This window comes from Rhyacophila brunnea, unplaced genomic scaffold, assembly GCF_057557595.1.
Source record: "Rhyacophila brunnea isolate RB1 unplaced genomic scaffold, BYU_Rbru_1.0 scaffold_75, whole genome shotgun sequence".
Taxonomy (NCBI): domain Eukaryota; kingdom Metazoa; phylum Arthropoda; class Insecta; order Trichoptera; family Rhyacophilidae; genus Rhyacophila; species Rhyacophila brunnea.
Window position 1 is genome coordinate 1,216,325 of NW_028233345.1, and position 19,725 is coordinate 1,236,049.

Below are 19,725 nucleotides of genomic sequence, written 5' to 3' on the forward strand. Positions count from 1 at the left end.
CAGAGTTTTAGATAAAATATCGAGAAATAGAAGATTGCATGTATCAAATGAGATATTTCGCCCAGAAAAAATATAATATAATAAGATGAAACGAAATAAAAATTTTTCAAGAAATTAAATTCTGGATAAATAAATTAACAAAAAGTATAAACATTTAAATTATGTAAATTATGCGAAAAAAAAATGCATCAAAAAAGACCAATGAGTAAAAATTTATAGTATAGCATTACTAATTTAATCAAAATCCACGGGAACAAATCAAACTGACTTATGATCTTTACTTCTCACAAAATACACCCTCTTTGTATTTTTATTTTGAAGTATGATATAAGGTATTGTTTCTGCCAAAATAAATATTTATGGGGCAATCATACCTTTGGTTCTAATGATTAAAACACTCGCATGAGATCATACATATATTTTGCTAAACAATTACCAGATAAAAAACACACAAGACCGAATATTATTTGCAAAAAAATTGGAAACATCTTTAAAAAATCCAGTTCAAAAATTTTTCTTGGCGAAGTTTTTGATCTGAAATAAATTTTATATTAATTTTGAAATTAGATATATCTTTTGAAGGCAATAAGAAATTTAATGTTTATTATTTAGCAGATTTTTTGCATTTATTATGAATTATATCTTCTAATGTTGATTATCTTTTTTTTAATTTAATTTTTATAATCTTTTTTTTTTCATGGTGAGAGTTGATTTTTTAATGCGCAAATCGAGTTACCGTTTCTCAGTAAAAATTTATATCAAAGTAAAATAACGAGTTAAATTTTCGAACTTAGGTTCATGAATCTATAATGTATAAAAGATGCTTTGAACAAGTATATATAATACTTCTAACACTGTAAAAATTTGGTTCGTTTGTTTGAATTTGAATTCTTCACAGTTTTATGGCAAAAATAAAGCATTTAATTTTTTAGAATATGTTAAGATAAGATCCGTAACTATTATCGTCTATATCCGTTTCAAATTTAATTCCATTTTTTGCTTTTGGTTCTTTGATACTTTTTTTATTTTTGAATTAATTATACAATGGTAAAATCTGCCCACCAAAAGTTGCGTGTTTTTAAGCTGATCCATTATTTTATTCGTGAGTATGTTTGAATTATTTGTAATTAACTTGTTGATATCACAATATAAAATATGGCATACGAGAAATACAGATTTTAAATAAAAAACTAGAAATGTCTTATTATTTGGGATCTGCGCAAAATTATGCCACGAAATAATGCTTTTACTCCTTTTTTATATAACTAAATATTCTATAAATATATTTTGTTAAGATTATTCTATTTGATAAATTTTACTATGATATCTTTATATTGATGTGACCTAAAAATATAAAGTCTATACAAGGAAAAATTGCAATAAATTGTTTTAAGTTGGTATGTCATAGATTTAATAATTTATGTGACGAATTTTTTAAAATACGCAGACAAAATATTGAATTCATATAAATGACGGCAGTTACTTAAGATTACACCCGTAAATATAATTCTCTATAGGATAATTTTGTTCTTAATACCATGGTATATTTAATATTAGCAGCTAATATATTAATTACTATATAAGTCTCCGTTTAACCATTTGAAAACATATGAAAAGTAAATCATTCTACTTTGTGTATATACATATATAAATATGATGATAATCAATAAATTTATGAAATCAATTGAAATTCAAAAATTATAAAAAAAGAAATTAAATCACAAACTCAATGGAGATATAGATCAAAGAGACTTTGTTCGCAATCCATGTTTATCCATTTTTTTTATAAAAATATAGAAATAACAGCAATAAAAAAACCTTGCTTAAAATAGATCTTCGAGTTTAAGAAAAACCATTTTTTAATTTTTTAATTTGCTCGTATGATTAAATTAAGTTTTTTTTGGGATTTAAACAATTTATACTTAAAACTTTACATTCTTATGTATTTAGTCGAAACAAGACCCCACGGAGAATCAACAAAAACCAAAGTAAAATAATATTGATGGTATTTTTGTTTGAATAAACTTTATTTCAACAGAAAAAGTTTATAAATTTGCAATAGATCATTGTATTTTAAATATACAACAAAACATAAGTGTTAGATAAAAATTCAAAAAACCCACATCTGACTATGATGGTTAAATCTTATGATGGAAAATTCTATAAAAAATATTTGAGGAAAATTTTTTTATAATCTGTATAAATAGATTATAAGCATGAATATTCTTTTAATTTAGTTTAAATTGAGAATTTTTAAATACCAATATGATACGTGAAAAAAATATAGATTTTATACTGAAAAAGAAACACATTAACATATTATTTGGCATTAAGTGTTAAACAGAAAAAAACCGCGATATTACAATACAACCATAGATCTTGCATCAACGAGGCGAAATAAATAATAATTTGGGACAAAGATTTGTTAAGAATCAGACCAGAATACTTATATGAGTATATCAATATGATATTCGCATATTATTACATAAAAAGATTACTTAATATACACATCTGCTAAGAATCATAAGCTTTAATATATGATGGCTTTATACCTCGCTGTACTAGTAAATGGAACATTCTATCATTTGTATACACAATGCTTACTAAAAACTAGAAAGTCAACAATATCCTTATACAATAATGAAAAAAATAACAATCTACCATATTAAAGACATATTTAAACGTTACTCGGGTAACAAATACATTTTAATCAATGAGCATTCTTTAAAAAAATACTTAAAATTTTAGAAATTTTTTTTTAAAGCATAGTTTTTGAAAGTAAAATGTATAAAGTGTTATTGGCTATTTATTTTTATTTAATGTGTTGTTATTAAGTCAAATCTCGTAATCTCCAGTCTATAAGACATTCTAATTGCATCATATTATACACGTATTAAATTAAATAATTTATATATCAATAAATTTATTATTTACTTAGTTACATCTAAAAATTTCAAATATTTTTTGTCAAGAAATAGATTTCCCTATGGTGTTTTAAGATATATGCAAAATCAGATGAAGCCCATATTTTGATTTTTTAGCGTTTGGGTTGAAATTTGGTTTACAATATATTACCGAAAGATAGAATAATTTCACAGTATACCCCCAAAAGTATTTTTAGTAAAGTTTTTTGATCCAAAAATATCAAAAATATAAATAAAAGGGAGATATATAAGAAATGCATATTTTAATAATGCAGGTACGAAATAGTCTGTTAAAAAAATCATGTCTGACTTGTGTAAGATTCCATGGTATGCCGTAAAGTAATATGCTATTGGTTTTAATCTGCAAGAAACTCTTCTAATGGCATGCGTTTAGATGTTCATAAAATTACATTGCTAATATACGTAATTATACATGAGAAATACTAAAAACTTAACGGTATAATATTTTAAGAAAATAGACGAACCTGGAATCCTATTAGAAGTGGATGTGACAAAGTTCAGAAACACGTAAATCCCAAGAGAAAACGTTGAGATAGTTCTTGGGATGATTTTATTATTGTAGACCCAATTAAAGAATGTTAATATCTTGTAAGATTAAAATTATAGCCTTTTTATCGTGATTTTGAAGTAATATGTGCACAAACTTTTCGTAATTTATTCAGACTTTTGGATCGAATATAATTTGGTTTAGAATGTTTTCGAATCATATAGTCGTAATAAATATTTCATTTGTTTATTACATAACAGGTGTGCATAAAAATATGATTTGAGGGGCTGGGACGGAATAAATCAAGACATGCATCATACCAAAACAGAAAAAATAAAATTTTCGATCTGTTTCGTTGTTATAAATGACAAAAAGCTTCGAGAATGTAATACAGCTTTTTTTTGATTGTTGTTTTTTAAATTTCGTTTCTTTGTGCACGCGTATTTTAAACGGTAACAAATACAAAAAAAATTTTTTTCATAACTTCATAATTTTTTACTTTATGGATGGGATAATATTTTGCCTATTCTAGTTAATTCTTATTCTTCTTGTTTTTTTGGTATAAATTATTTTTTTTCACCATGTAATTTAATATTGAATTTCAGTTTGTCGAAAAATTAAATATTTGTAGTTGATATAAATAGTTCTGTCTCTATAAATGCACATCTATGTGTATATCATGTATTGTGAGCGATCAAAAATCTCTGTTTATTTAATATTAGCTTCCTATTTTTTTATCACAATTTTCTATATATTTTATATAAGATTCAATTATAAATTTATTAAATAATGGGTATTTTTGTACTATTTGTCTAGCAACACATTCAATATTATAAATGTAGGAAATTAAACAAAATTCAAAAATATAAGATGTTTAATATACCAGGTACAGTTCTGCTATGATATCAACATTAATTTAATATGTTTTGACGGATAAGTGATGAATTTTTCTTTTCGCGTTTTCGCACTTTGTACATTTTATTTTTTTGAACAAAAATAAGAGTTAGATTTATAAAAATGTATATTGATACAATAAAAAGCTCTGTAATAAATTTATTACGTATTTTTTGATATTTGTATTGGTTTTATTTTTTATACTAGTATTACCATTGATCTCTATTGATATTTATTATAGGCATTGATTTAAAATCTTGCCTTTATCAAAGAAATTGTAATTACACTTATATACATATTCTTAGCGGTAATTTTATGATGTTTTACGATGAATTTAGGTTTATATGGTTTAAATATGCATTTTTTATATTTTTATACATACTAATGATATTTCGATATAATTATTTATTATGGCATTAATGTACTTTCAAGATATAAACATTTCTTTATTTAAAGATTCGTGTTAAAAATGAAATTCAATTATGTGTGAGCACTAAGTAGTTTCAGTACTCATTTTATAATTATTTTAAAATTTTTAGTTATTTAAGCTTAGAAAAATCTTTTACGTAAATTTGGCAGAAGCTACAAAACAATAATAATGATTACTACTAAGAAAGAAAATATTTATGAACTTAAAAAATCAAATAAACAACATTGATTTTAAATTATAGATATTTTATAAAAAAAATTTAAAGCATCACAAATACACAAATTTTTTTTTTAAAATATTTTATAAATTTGTTGCCTCTTGCTGTATTCTCTGTTCACCATAAAGATAAATAAATTTTATATAATAATAATGGGGTGGTATGGTTGAGTGGTTTACAAGTCGGACCCCAAGGTAAGGGGTCGCGGGTTCCACTTCCACCCCACTAATTTCCAAAACGAATTTACTCTAAAGAAAAAAACCCAAGGGGGCGGCCAGTGAACAATAAAAGATAAACCATAAAGCACTGACAAGCCATGAGAAATAAGAGGTTGCTGTATAAGTCGTTAAACTGTGGTTTCAGTATGAAAAAAGATCCCACATCGTTCAGCAAAGATATAGGTAAGATAAAGTGTGGTTATAGCTTGTAACTCTTGGAGAAGAACAGTAGACAGAATCACATTCCCTCCACATAATGACTGCCGCCTATGAGAAAGAGTTCAATCCACGGTGATTACGGGTGACAAGAAGTGCTGGGGGAGTCCCACAGAGAGATGCAGCAGTTAAGCAAAATTTTTCCTATTAATTTAAAGCGAACTTCCTAAAAAGTAATAGAAGCAAAACATAAATAAATCGAGTCAATTCGAAAAGAATATAATAATTAATTAATATATTTGGGTTTTAACATAATGAAATACAAGGTTTTCTCTGTGATATTGTAGGCTATCATATTCCATTATACAATGTCTCAAGCTTTAATGCATTATTTGTGACAAATAAAATCATAATTATATTTGATTATGGACTAAATTTATAGTTATAATTTTAGTTGCTGTTCTCGAGCACAACGCGCTTGATTCCCTGCGCACATCATATTTATACTTTCAGTTATCTTCTAATCTTCAAAGTCTTCTTCAATGCCTGTCCACCTTTCGTGAATTATATTTTCTAAATACGTGAATAAAATAAACTATTTCTTTTGTTAAATCTTTCTTTTCACAATCAATCCTAGTTGTTATTTCATAATTTCAAGCTAAAAAAAACATGAACGATTATATTTTAACTTTAATTTTTTTTATATTCAATAAAAAATAATTCTAACAAAAATTCTAAGCATTTTGCTATTACAGCAGCAATAAAGAAATATTAGATAATAATAAATTGCGCCAAACTTCTTATATAAAATTAGATTTTTAAAGAAGTTAAAAAATACATACGATTAACTTTTTATTTGTATTTTTGATGATTTCTTTAATGAATCATACATAAAAAAAACAAGCAACTATAAGATCGTTTAAAGATAAGTTAAAAAATGTTTTTTCAGCCATTACTTTGCATAATTTACTAGCACTGCAGCTTTCCGTGAAAAAATAAAGATATCAGGAGAAAGAAAAAATACTTTGGTATGTATAGAGGGAAAATATAAATTACATGAAGGCTTGCCTTTGGACTCAAAACTGCAATGTGAGTATAGCAGGGTGAGAAAAGATTTTTTTTCTGATGATGCTAGTATTTATAATATTCAAACTGTTGGTGCGTCAGATTCAATATTTGCTATTAGACAACCACAAATAAAGGCAAAACCCCCAAGATTATATGAAAGATATATCTGAATCGTATAAATCACCCATTAGCCTCCAAAAAAATATGAAGATAATTTTTCTACTTTTTTTTGCTTGAAGGAGAACTAATTAGGGGGCAACAAGTAAAAATTACAAAAAAATATAATCTTAAATTTAAAGTTCTGTTTGAAGAAATAAAATATAGTTTAAAATATTATAAACTAGATCCCCTTAGTAGTGATTTCTGAATCCCGCCTTTTTTGAAAAAATTAAATAATAGTTACTTTAAATCATTTGCCAAGAATATAGTCAATAAAAATTACGTTTTGGAACAGAAAAATCACATCAAAAAATTTAAAAAACCAAAGAAATCTTATTTTTAACAAAATACTACAAAAAAATGACTCGATCAATGCAAAGCAACGTTCTTATAAAAATTCCATCAGTAAAAACGTTTAAAGATATTTTTAACAAATCTTTAGATCAAAAAGAATCAAAAAATGATAATGTAAAGCATAAAAAATTATTTCGTGCTATAATTCTTAGAATATATTCAAAGAACCGTTTGTGCACTTTATGTTACATTTATTATCTTTCCAAAGTTAATTTAAAGTTGTATGATTCTTATATAGATGAGTATGATTCCACAAACATATTTGTATATTGTATTTCACAAAATTATACGATTTGATATTTCAATTTTATAAAAAAATTGTTTCTTTAAAAGCATATGATGCTAATGAAATAGCACATAGCTTAAAAATACAATATTTTTATCTATTGGCGCTGCTATTTTCTAATTAGTTTGATGAAGAATTGTAAAATTTGAAATAGAAAACTCAATTACATCGATGTAAAACACTAGAAGTTGCTCCGAAATATTTGTTTTCTGTCCGGAAGGAATATTTTCTTTTATAAAAATTCATATGCAAAAATTCAAAATAAGTCGTGAATCTTCATGTATATATATTATATCTAGAATTATCAAATCCTTGAGCATAATTTTACACAAAAAGATATCAACTGTTTTGAATGAAACACGATAGTTGACGTATAAAAATTTGAATGAAGAGACGCACAAGACAAAATTAATGATAAGAAGCTTTTCATATGGGGTAGCAAAATTACTTGATGGTGATTATAAGACTGATAAAATATTGTTTCTAAAATTTTTAAGTAATTGGGAAGGCTTGTCGGTGGCAAGATTTGAGTATAATGATATATACGAATTAAATTGAAAAAAAATATATTGATTGATTATTTACAAATAGTATCTTTTTATTTAGATTTTCTATGATTTTAAATCTTTTTGCACGAAATGCAATGGCTCCTTGAATTTTCGTTTACTGTAAATTCAGAAAAAAATTGAAGAAAAATCAGATGAATTGCTTTTAAAATAGTAAAAAAACAAATAAGTCTCAATACTATATTTTTAAACTGATAAATTCTTTAAGTCGAATAAACGATTCAAAATTTTTAAATATCAGGAGTTCACATCTTCTTGATAACCCTTAAAACGTTTTAGACAAATACTCACAATTTTTAGTTCATGCAGATATTATAAATATGAAAATTTCTTATAATAGCAGCAAAAAAATATAAGTAACTTTACCAAATAATTTTTTTAGAAATAAATCGTGTTTTGGAGCGTAATATGATTGAAAAATAGGTAGTATCATAAAATTATAAAAAGAAATTCTTTTTGTTATTTTTATTATGGTACTATATAAAGTTGCGTAAAAGTACGTTACATACACAAACTTTATCACATAATTTTTATTTCTACGAATATCGTTAAATAAGTTTTTAAATCATGTTTTTTTAACATTACTTTTTCATAAAAAAAGCTTATAAATTTTTATTAACACAAGACACTTGAACTCATCTCATTTGAGAGAAAGATTGCAGTTTTTGAAGATATATCAAGAGAAGGTTTCAAAAGATGTATCAAGGAGCCGTGAAATATGCCTAATGACTGACTACGTCTCAATAGATGGAATTGATAAAAATAAACTTAACCTATAAATAAAAAATAGTATATTTATTAAGTTTAATAGACCTTACAGTTTTTTGTAAGATAAAAGTTTGATCTAAAGATATTTTATATTATTTTGATGGGGTGATATAAGATAGTATTATTAGATGTCAGTAGAAGCTTTTGTTTTTTTCGTGTAGAGTAAATGTTAAAACACTTTTAAAAACTCAAAAATTGTAATATAAAAATTTAGAATACGAAAATACCAATTTAAGTTTTGGGCACTTTATTTGAATTGTTAAGTATATGCAAACACGGCAGAAATGTTCAAATTCTGTGATAGATAAATACATAAGTTGATATTCTCTCAAGCTAAATATATTTATAGACAATAAATTTATATTGGCTAAGTTGCTTAGATTAAAACACCCGAAACAGAATTAAACGTTGAAAAAATATTATATAATAATAACACTGCAAGATAATCTATTATAAACAAATGAATTTCATGGTAATTTCTAAGATTTAATTATTTGTGCAACATCATATATTTTTATGTTAAAAATTTTCAAATTAACCTTTAGTACACATATTTATTTTCAAATATATTTTATATGCGAATATACTACTACTTTATATGTTTAGAATAATTTAAATGAGCTCATAACTACAGTTTACATTTTTTTATCAAATAAAATTCAACGAGCCCGCTTATCAATCTAACTTTGGTTCTTACCAACACCTTAATTTGATGTTTTTATTGCATACTTAAAACGACTGTTAAAGGTATTCTTGATGCACAAATTATAAATATTACAAGAATCCCTATGGAAGTCATATCATCTATTTTGCCGAATTTCAAAAATGTTATCTTCATAATAAATATGTTCACGGCGAATCATATTTATGTATCCAATCTTTTTAAATTATTTACCATGTTTTAAATAAATAATATTGAAATATTTTTTTTGATCATTATTATAAAAAATTCAGTATACTTACATCATCATGCTTCTAAGTAAAATTGAAAATGAATGGATTTAGGCATATCTACATCAATGAATTGCCTTAAATGTAACTGACTTTTTATTCAAATAAATAATCATATTTAGTAATTAGAAAAAATATGAAGTATATATTTACTTAAGGAATATAAACCCCCGTAAGAACAAAGATAATTAAATAGCGTAAGGTTTATTTACAGATGACTTTTAAGAGTGTTCTTGATAGACCTTTTTCATGACCACTCTTGTGTAATTTCCAAAATTATATTTCATTATATAAAAATGTGTGTTTTTACAATTAAACTTACTTAATTTATATTTTTTACATTAAACTAAACAATAATTTTTTCTTATTTTTTTCCTGGTTCAGAATTACCTAACATTTTGAAATTTTTCCGCTCGTTTGCTTTTTATATATTTCAACAAATATGAATAACAACTCGGAATTACAATAATTTAAATTGCAGTAATTTCTAATATTCGAACAACAAATTAAATATTGATTTCTGCGCTGAAAAATATATTGTAATCGGTTTTAAACGGCGAGTGTACTCAAAAAAATGAAATGAGGATAAAATTGTTTAGAAGAAACCTTAAATGGCGATATTTATATTGTTTTTTAAATTATTTTCAAGCCTAAAACAGGCAATATACTGTGAAAATTAGTACATGGACTTTTTAACGCTGTAAAACACTTTTATCTACCGCGAAAAACAGTAAAATAGTTTTATTTGAGGCTTTGCTAAATTTTTTTATTGTATTAAATTTAAGTTCATTTATAAGATAGATTATTTATATGTAATAAGCGAAACAAAAACCCAACTAAAAAACAACGTAAAATAAAAGCACCATATATACGAATAACCTTTGATTTTTATAATTGCATTACATAGTATTATCGTCATAATTTGTAATTTTTTTCATTGATTCTACATACAAAGTTATATAATTGTATTCCCATTCTCGGTAATTTGCTATAACGGTGTAATTTTCAATGATTAATGCTCGATCTGCATAAAAAACTCGCGATAAATCATTGTGATTTTTGAGCCTCAAAATTTATCATAATTATCAGAGTTTTTTTTCTTGTTTTTGATGGTTTTGAATATTATTATTAGATTTAATTACAATTCCTATATTATTTAAAATATTATAATTTGAAATATCTTTAATTGATAAAACAAAATAGTTTTTCGAAATTTATAAACATTGAAGTATCCTTATACAAAAAAAATTCCATTAAAATTTGCTTGGAAATAAGAGATTAAAACTATCATAAAATGTGGTTTCCAGCAAAAACCTGGTATATATTCCTAATTTGATCTTTAGAAATATATACAAAAAATAAAATGGAGGATTACCAGTTCTTCTAATATTAAATAAACGAATTTAAGCACAATTTTATAGAACTAATGACTATTTTTATGATTTAACAAGTAATTTAGCATACTGCTTCGGAAACATCCAATAATACAACAATAGCTTTATTACTTGCAATTTTGTTCCCTAACTATGCCAAGTGATTTCAGTGCTACAATCAAGTGTATATTATACACCATTTTTTTGCAGTTGGGTTATTTAATAGTGTTTGCTGTACTATTTAAAGCTAGGAGGCACTAATTACCTGTTCATAATACTATATTTTTCCGTTAAAAATACATATGTGTTAATATTGAATGATATATATAAACTTGTTAATAGTCTTTTTTAAAATTAGATACATTTACACGTATTTCTAAAGCACTTATCATCATTTTATAGTAATGAGGTGAGAATATTTTTTTTTGAATATATGACCTGTATCTTACACCACCAAGATTTTCATTATTGGAAACTTGCATTGAAAAATTTTTATCGGTTGTTAATATTAAGTTTTAATTTTTATTATAAAATTTACATGATTTTATTCTATATAAGATATTTTTACTAAAGTTAATTCAATCTTCAATATTACTTTTTTTTTCACATGTTACAAATATTTTTTATGCCAATAAATATTTTCAATAAAAAAAGAATTTTTTTTTTCCCAAAATTGGTTTTATTTTATTTTTTTATGGGGTTTTATGTTTTAACTTTAATTAATATATTGTTTTTTATATTCCTAACTTTTTTTTAAATGTGCAGTTTCTCACGAATTCATTTTGTCTTCATTTTAAGCAGCAAATACTTACGCAAGCAAAATAAGATCCGTTCAAAAAAATTCAACATTAAAAGCGCTATATGAATTTATACATCGTGTAAAATTACATATTAGCATTTCCATGGCAAAAAAAATCCAATTTTGAACCATAAAAAATTATCTGCGATATATTAATTTTACTACAAATCATGGGATCAAATATTCTCACCGATAAAATATTTTTAAATATTGAAAAATTTATTCATAATTTTATATTCTCAATCGGTATTTTTTGTGATCTTTGTGCTGCCCAGAAATCATAAACCTATATAATTCTATAATTACATTTAATTGACAATATTTATTCTAAAAAAATATACTGGATATGATGTCAATATTTATGCCAATGATTTATAATTTTAGTTTTGTAAATGAACAAGAATACTGTTTAATATGATAAAAGAGCGTTAAAGTTGACTTATCCTACAAAAACTGCATTAAATTTTGTCAAAAAGTCGAGGCAATGCATTTCTCTATTAATAAAAATTATATGTATTTTCACAGATATTCGATCTATCATCAAGGGTGAATATTTTTGTAATCGGTTCTAACCATAAGCAATATATTTATTATTGGGCCCAAAATTAGTCGTTAAGAATTTGATAACCAAATACTGGTTCTAATATTTTTATATTTATTCGGCCCGAAAACAGTCTTTAAATATTTAAAAACGAAACTCTATACCAATTGAATATTTGAAAACGAAATACTGTGCGAATTGAATATTGAAAACGAAATACTGTGCCAATATTTTTACAGGTATTCTTAAATAAAGCATTTATTTTCAGTTCAAAGTTTTATCTTTAAATATTTTTAAACCAAATTATGGTTCTAATGCTTTTAAGGGTATTATTCAATGACTATAACTTACTATTGATTTTTAAATATAAATTCCTAAAAAATATAACTCTTTGAACATTTTAGAGACAATATTTCGCTTTTTTATTGATTGAAACATTGATTTTAGCTTAAAAACGACATATTTAAATATAATTCTAGATATGCAAAGTATCATACGCTCTGTATACCAGTATAAAATGACTTTTAGGGTCATTTGTGATATACACTCTACTAAAAAGGCATTGCATGGTTTCAAATATGCACTTTTATTATAAGGCATGCAATTTGGGCAAGATTTTGTATTAAATACCCAAAGTCGCACATTATGTATTATTTAATCTTGCAAGGGGATTACCAAAGACCTTCTGTTGGCTTCATAAGATGCGCATATTTGTATCCTATAAAAATGATGCATTTTAATACGTTTTTTAACGGTTAAATATACCACCTTGAATATAAAATAGTGTTTGTGATTTATACCCAGATATTAATAAAATTATTCCAAAATTACAAAAAAAAGGTTAATTATATAACAATAGTAAGATTGACAAATTATATCAGGAAAATAGAACATAAATTTTTATTTATCATATTTTTAGATTTTTGTATGCCAGCTACATTCTTTCAAGGGGTTTTAGGCCGAGTAATCTTAAACCATTGCCTATAATAATTCTTACCGACTTGTAGAATGCCAATCTAGCCATAGCATAACATTTTTCTTCACCAAGAACCTTATATTCTTTAATAATACCGCTAACATCTTTGCTCAATTCCATCAAATAAGTTACCATAGTTGATGGCTCAAAGTTAATTGCGCATCTCTCAACAATCAATGGATATTTAGAAAGTGTATAAAGTATTTCAATGAGCTTTTCATCAAGAAAATTGATGTCGTAATTTTTAAGCAGAACATCATCATTTCGTAGCGAAAGATCGTTTATTTTGTTTTCAAGACTTTCAGTTGACTCAAATAATTTATTGTTTTTTTCTTCGATGCTCATTAATCTGCAGTGAAGGTACTGGAGATAAGGTCCTGTAAACCCGCTTGTTTCAGTATTTCGATCCATGTTAAATGTATAGTTTTTTATTCTTCTGGCGCTGAAATCCTGAATTACAATTGCGCTTACTGCTAAAACTTCACAGGTTTTATCAATATTTTTGACTTGACTGAATTTTTCTTCGTTATTTTTCATTTTGTTTAGCATTACTTCTTTGGCATTGTTGATTATGTCTTCTAGAAAGACTACTGTGCCTTTTCTTGTGCTCATTCCATCTACCATTCCGAAATTCACGTGTTCGAATTCTGTTGCTACCTTTTTGATGCCTCTTTCTGTGCTTGAAACGTTACTATTTAGATCCTCAGAGGCTATTTTATTATCATTACTTAAATTCTTTATATCTTTTTTTTCATTACTTAATAAAACATTGTCATTCAAAACATTTGAGGCTATTTTATTATCATTACTTAAATTTATAGTTTTAAAAATATCGAAAAGCTGTCTAAAATAAAGATCTTGTTGAGAAGCAACAACATAGATAATTTTATCAGGCTGAAGTCTCTCAACCCTATCAAAAGCTGCAGCAATATCTCTTGTTGAGTATAAAGTAGAGCCATCATTTTTGATAACACACAATTTTCCATATTTAGTTTCAATATATTTAGATCCATCCCTATCATCCACAATAAAATTATCATCACCTGTACCTAAATTTTGATCAGAGGCATCAGTGCATTTCCTGTCAACCGTATCACAATTTACTTTCTTGCTTTTAATTTTCTGTAGACTTAATTTCTCAATAACTTTTCTTCCTTCATTATGATAAAAACTTTCCCCTGAATATTCATCGAATTCAACATTCAATTTTTTATATAATTCCTTGTATTTTTCAACGCTCGTTTCTCGAAATCGTTTCCACATGCTAAACTTTTCAGGATCACCATTTTCAAGTTCAACAAACCAATTCTTAGCCTCTAAATCTACACTCTCATCCTTTTCTTTATCTTTATTGATTCTGACATACACATCATATAAATGTTTTATCGAATCTTTGGCCATTGCATCTTCGTCCCCGTACTTCATAAATCCTATACCAACCAATCCAAACTGTTTCCCCCAATCACCAAGATAATTTATTGAATGAACGTCGTGACCATGAGCTTTCATCAAATTCTTTATAAAATTACCCAGTATTGTTGTTCTGAGATGGCCTGGATGGAATTTTTTGGCTATATTTGGCGAGCTGTATTCAACAACATATCTCTTGTTAGATTTTGGTTTGTTTCCATATTCATCTTTTTGAGTTAAAATAGAGGATATTATTTTTAGCCCGATTGCCTTTTTATTAACGTAGAAACAGAGATTTTGGCGGCTATAATTGACTTTTTCGATTGACTCGGATTTATAGTTTTTTATTATGTAATCGATATAAGTTGGTGTTTCATTTAAATTATTTTTTCCCTTGGTATTTGATTTCGTGATAGTTTTTGCATCTGTTCCTGTAGAATTTGCATTTATTTCAGATTTTAAACTAATTCGTTGTGCATGGATCATGAATTCACCATTCTCTGTTGTTTTGGCGTAAACTAGTGCTATTGGATCGAAAACCGCATACTTTGATAGGTTATCTACTATTTCAGCATAAATATCTTGGGTTTTCATTGTAATGGGTTCAAAAAATTATTTTATATAAATGGCTATTTTATTTATCAACGATCAAACCTCCTTTTAATTTTTGAGGCTATAATGATAAAAATATAACGCTCAAATACTTTGTTTGTCTAATGGCTCTTAAAAATACACTTTCTTGGCTAATGATCATTAATTAATGTGTAATATTATAAATCTTTTGATAAACAAACATCATTTGTGCATGGTTTCTGATTTAATTTTCATTGTCTACGTTGTCTCAAAGTTAAATTTTATCTCGAAAATCATTTCTCTGATTTAAAACTTCATTCTTAACGTTATTGTAATTTTTGATTATCTTCAAAAATGTGTCTTGAAAAGAAGAGAGGCATCTAAGAAGGTTTAAGAGAAAAGTCTATAGCCAAAATATAGTATGATGTGTATACGGGAGGTCAATCAAATTAAGGTCGAAGAAAAAATTATAAATTAAAATACCATAAATTAGCCTATAAACAACTTGAATCTTCAAAAATGTGTCTTGAATTATCATAATGTTCTAGAAATATATTTAGCTAATAATGTTTCAAACACAGCTTTTTTTTATATTATGAATTTTAATGCATGAATGAGGATCTAATAGATTTTAAATAGAAACCGCTTCCGTAATTTATTTGATCACATCTGAATTCAATTGACTTTTTAATCTGAGATAAAGTAATAGTCAAATTGATAAAAATATCCAACGATTATAATATATTTAAATATCCAACATAATAAAAACAATAATTAACAAAAATAGAAATGTTTTCAGCATGATTTATATCATTAAAGCCTCAAATGATATTAGGACTTAAACTTTAAATTTGAGGCGGCCTTATCTTTTTCTAATATTTGAATCAACGTAACATCAAAAGAATATTTATATTTTTTAATTATGGGCTAATTTGAATTCTCATGATTATATTTGTAGATGCATAGCTTTCAATTTTACATAGAGCCAATTTATCTGATCTTTTATTTACTATCATTTTTATCGAACTTCCGTTGTTTATATTTTCTAATCAATTTCCATTTATTCATAGTGATTTTTCTCTGCTCCTTTATTTTGCATGCTCATCATATTCAATGTACGCCCCTAACTCTTTTAAAAAGCCAAACCGAGTTTTTTTATTTATGGTTTAAGTTGCTTTTTTTAAAAATTCTATCTGCTGAGATATGAACAACCATATGGAAGATTTAACAACTCTTTAATACATCGTTCGACACCCTTTATTTGTAAACATCTCCTCTTCGATCAAATTATATGATTTCAAATTTCTTGTGAAGTGTGCGAGCTTGCATGTATGCTTCTACCTATTCTGGATTTTTTTACTACTTAACATAACCTAGTCAAAATTAATTCGATATATATTTACCATAAATTTATGTCTTAAGATCAATGTTTAAGTCTTATAAATTTATTATCTAAAAAAATACAAATTTAATTTCAATGATAAAATGATAAACTTCCTTTATTAGCGCTTGGTTACTGCGGTAAAAGCCTTTACTATGCCTTAAATCTTATATACCCTAAGCTATAATTTACTAATTTTTAGTTCTGGAAATTATATATCCTTTATAGTCGATGAAATGAATACAAAAATCAATTTTTGTGATGCAATACAGAAAAATTAAGCTTAACTTAAATAATTATTGATCGAGAGAAAAAAATGAATAATTTATTTCAAATTTTTTAAGACATAATCCTTATATAAATAGGTCGGAAATGATAATGGAAAAGAAACATATGCACAAAAAACAGGTATAAAGAAGACAATTAATACACGTTGAAAAATAAGATTTATAGACCATCGGAGTGAACAAGGTAGAATTACAAAGAAGATAAGTAACATGCTATATAGTGCTTTAAAGTTTGAATTGGATAAAATTGCCAAAAAAATTGAATAAAACTAATCCAAAAGTAAATTAAAATATTTTATAATATAATTTTCTATAGCTGTGTATCAGGGGATGAATCAAGTTGGATTTTATAACGCTTAAGTGTTTATAAAAAATAAACTGAAATCTTATTGAGTATAACAAGCTTCTTAAATTATGAATATCGGATTTTATATAAATTAAGTACATTTAAAATGCCTATAATTTTTTTATAAATAAAGCCCTAAGCATAAAAACGATCATTTAAATAAATTATACGTACTATTTATGGTTAAATTCCAGCATATAAATGATTAGTGTTAGAAAAATAAAGCAAATGTGAAAATATAGTAGCATTTTATATAAGCAAAAAGTAATCTGGTTTAAAAGATTAATTTTTAATTAACCTCTGAATAATTTTTGTCTGTAAAAATTTGTTAAATATATAGGATAATAATACAAAAAACGATAATATACTCTAACATTATGATATTCATACTTTTTTACTAATGTTTTTATTTACTATTTCTTTTAATTTTCTGGCGTGGAATGTATCCACAATCGCTTCAATAAAACATTAATATATCATCATAAAAATAACCAGCATTATTTCGCCCAGCAAGATTATACGTATAAAAAGAAATATTATTATGTTAAACATATATATATACTGGATGGTTTCTATTTATATTTTTTTTTGTTTTTTATAATAGTTTATGATATATTATAGTGTTCCAACACAAAATTCAAATTTTCTTTACTATAAGCTATATATTAATATTGGGTAATCAAAAAAAATATGCTTTATAAATTTATTTTATTAAATCTTCAAGCCTAAAACGATCATCATATATTGAGTTATCGGTAAAAATTATTTTATTTTTACCAAAATACTAAAAAACCTTTATACGTAAAATTTATCATCTGAAAATTATATTATAATTCTAGATATTTATTATGGTGTAAACATCGGATTCTGTACAACATTTTTTTTATGGTTAAAATTATTCCGAATAAAAAATTATAAAAAAGATAATACTTTATCCAAATCCACATGTATTTTGGTTTTTAACTTAAATAGCAAGAAGTACTAAATATTAACCATATTCTAAACCGAATTGTGAGTATACGCTACAATGGATAATTACACAAGTTTTTTAACACGCAAAAAATATATGTGCCATAAAATATTCCTATTTTAATTGCGTTAAAAATTAATATGATACATTATAAAAAACAATTTTATTCGAATGATAATAATTACCGCAAAGGTAATTTAAATTACATTTTAATAATCTAAAAATAAATACACATGTGGTATTGCTGCTTTCTTATACTTTAGATAAAATAAATTTATTAATCTAAATACAATTTATTTTCTATGTATAAACAAAAGAAATTTATACCTATGTAGTAAATTCCAGAAATAAAAAAAATTATAAATCATGCATCTATTATCTTTATGAAAAAATATAACTTTTAATTTTAACGGTTTTTTTAATCAATAACACACCAAAAAATGTATTTGAAATCCAGAAAACCCCAATCACAATGAATAAATTTTACATAAAATTGCAATCTATAAGATGATATTCGAAGCGTATATATTTATTTTAGTTGTTAATTGTCAATTACAGATATTATAAACATTAAATAATATATTATTTTATTTGAGGAGATAATTTGGGGTACTAAAAACGGATAAAAAACATAGCCCTTAAATTATTATGTAGATATAAATCAAATATTTTGCTGCATTATGTTAGATACATTATCACAAATTTAAGTTCTTTCCATAAAATCAACAGCATTTAGTCCCGAAAATTTTCTGTTTTTATAATAAATAGATATCTGATTATTTTATATTTTATATTACACATAATTAATCGGTACACCCTTAGTTTCAATAGAAAATGTAGGCAATATATATTTTAGTGTGATATAATTAATTTATACACACAGATCTAAATAAAATCAAGAATCATCCAGGAAAAGGAGTTCTGCGCAAAAAAAAATTAAGAAAATTACTTTTTAAAATATCTATATTTTTACAGCTGTCTATATTTTTCTAATTTGAAAATTCGGTTTTATATTGGGAAAACACATAAGATACTTAAACTAATTATTATATATTGACTTTGTTTAGTATGAAAAAAAATTCACAATAAAAATTAAGATATCAAATATAATACATAGAATTTGACTTTTATACTAATTCGTCTTCTTAGGTGATTTGTTTTTAGACATTTTGGCTCAAAAACAGTTTTTTTCGTAACATACGCTTATAAAAGAAGCAGTATTTTTTTATATACAATTTCATAAATACATTGTACCTTATTTATAAAAAAGAGATGGTTTCCCTTTAATATTATATATCCACATTATTCATGTAAGTATAAACCATTATTCATATATTTTATATTTTAAATGTGGGCTTTGAGATACACTAAACAATATTATATGATTTAGCTGCTTGAAATTTTTTCTTCCATACAAAAAAAAACCTAAATTATTTTTGAATGTTTAAAAAGAATCTAGATAAATATATAAAGTTAATTGATTTGCTTCATTTCATTTATAAAAACCTCTATTTCTCTAAAAATATAAAAATAATGTATAAATAAAATCGACTTAATTTTCAAATTTACA

At 24.8% G+C, this 19,725-nt stretch overlaps 1 protein-coding gene across 1 annotated transcript in view; it reads right to left on the reverse strand.

Moving 5' to 3' along the window:
* The window catches only part of LOC147064322 (uncharacterized), a 109,423-nt gene that overhangs the window by 201 nt on the left and 89,497 nt on the right, over nt 1–19,725 (reverse strand). The window contains exons 3-4 of the mRNA XM_085958491.1: nt 14,492–14,825; nt 14,065–14,203 (exon numbers count right to left, since the gene is read on the reverse strand). Of these exons, the coding sequence (XP_085814617.1) occupies nt 14,065–14,203; nt 14,492–14,825 (473 nt within the window). The remainder of the gene's footprint in view (nt 1–14,064; nt 14,204–14,491; nt 14,826–19,725) is intronic.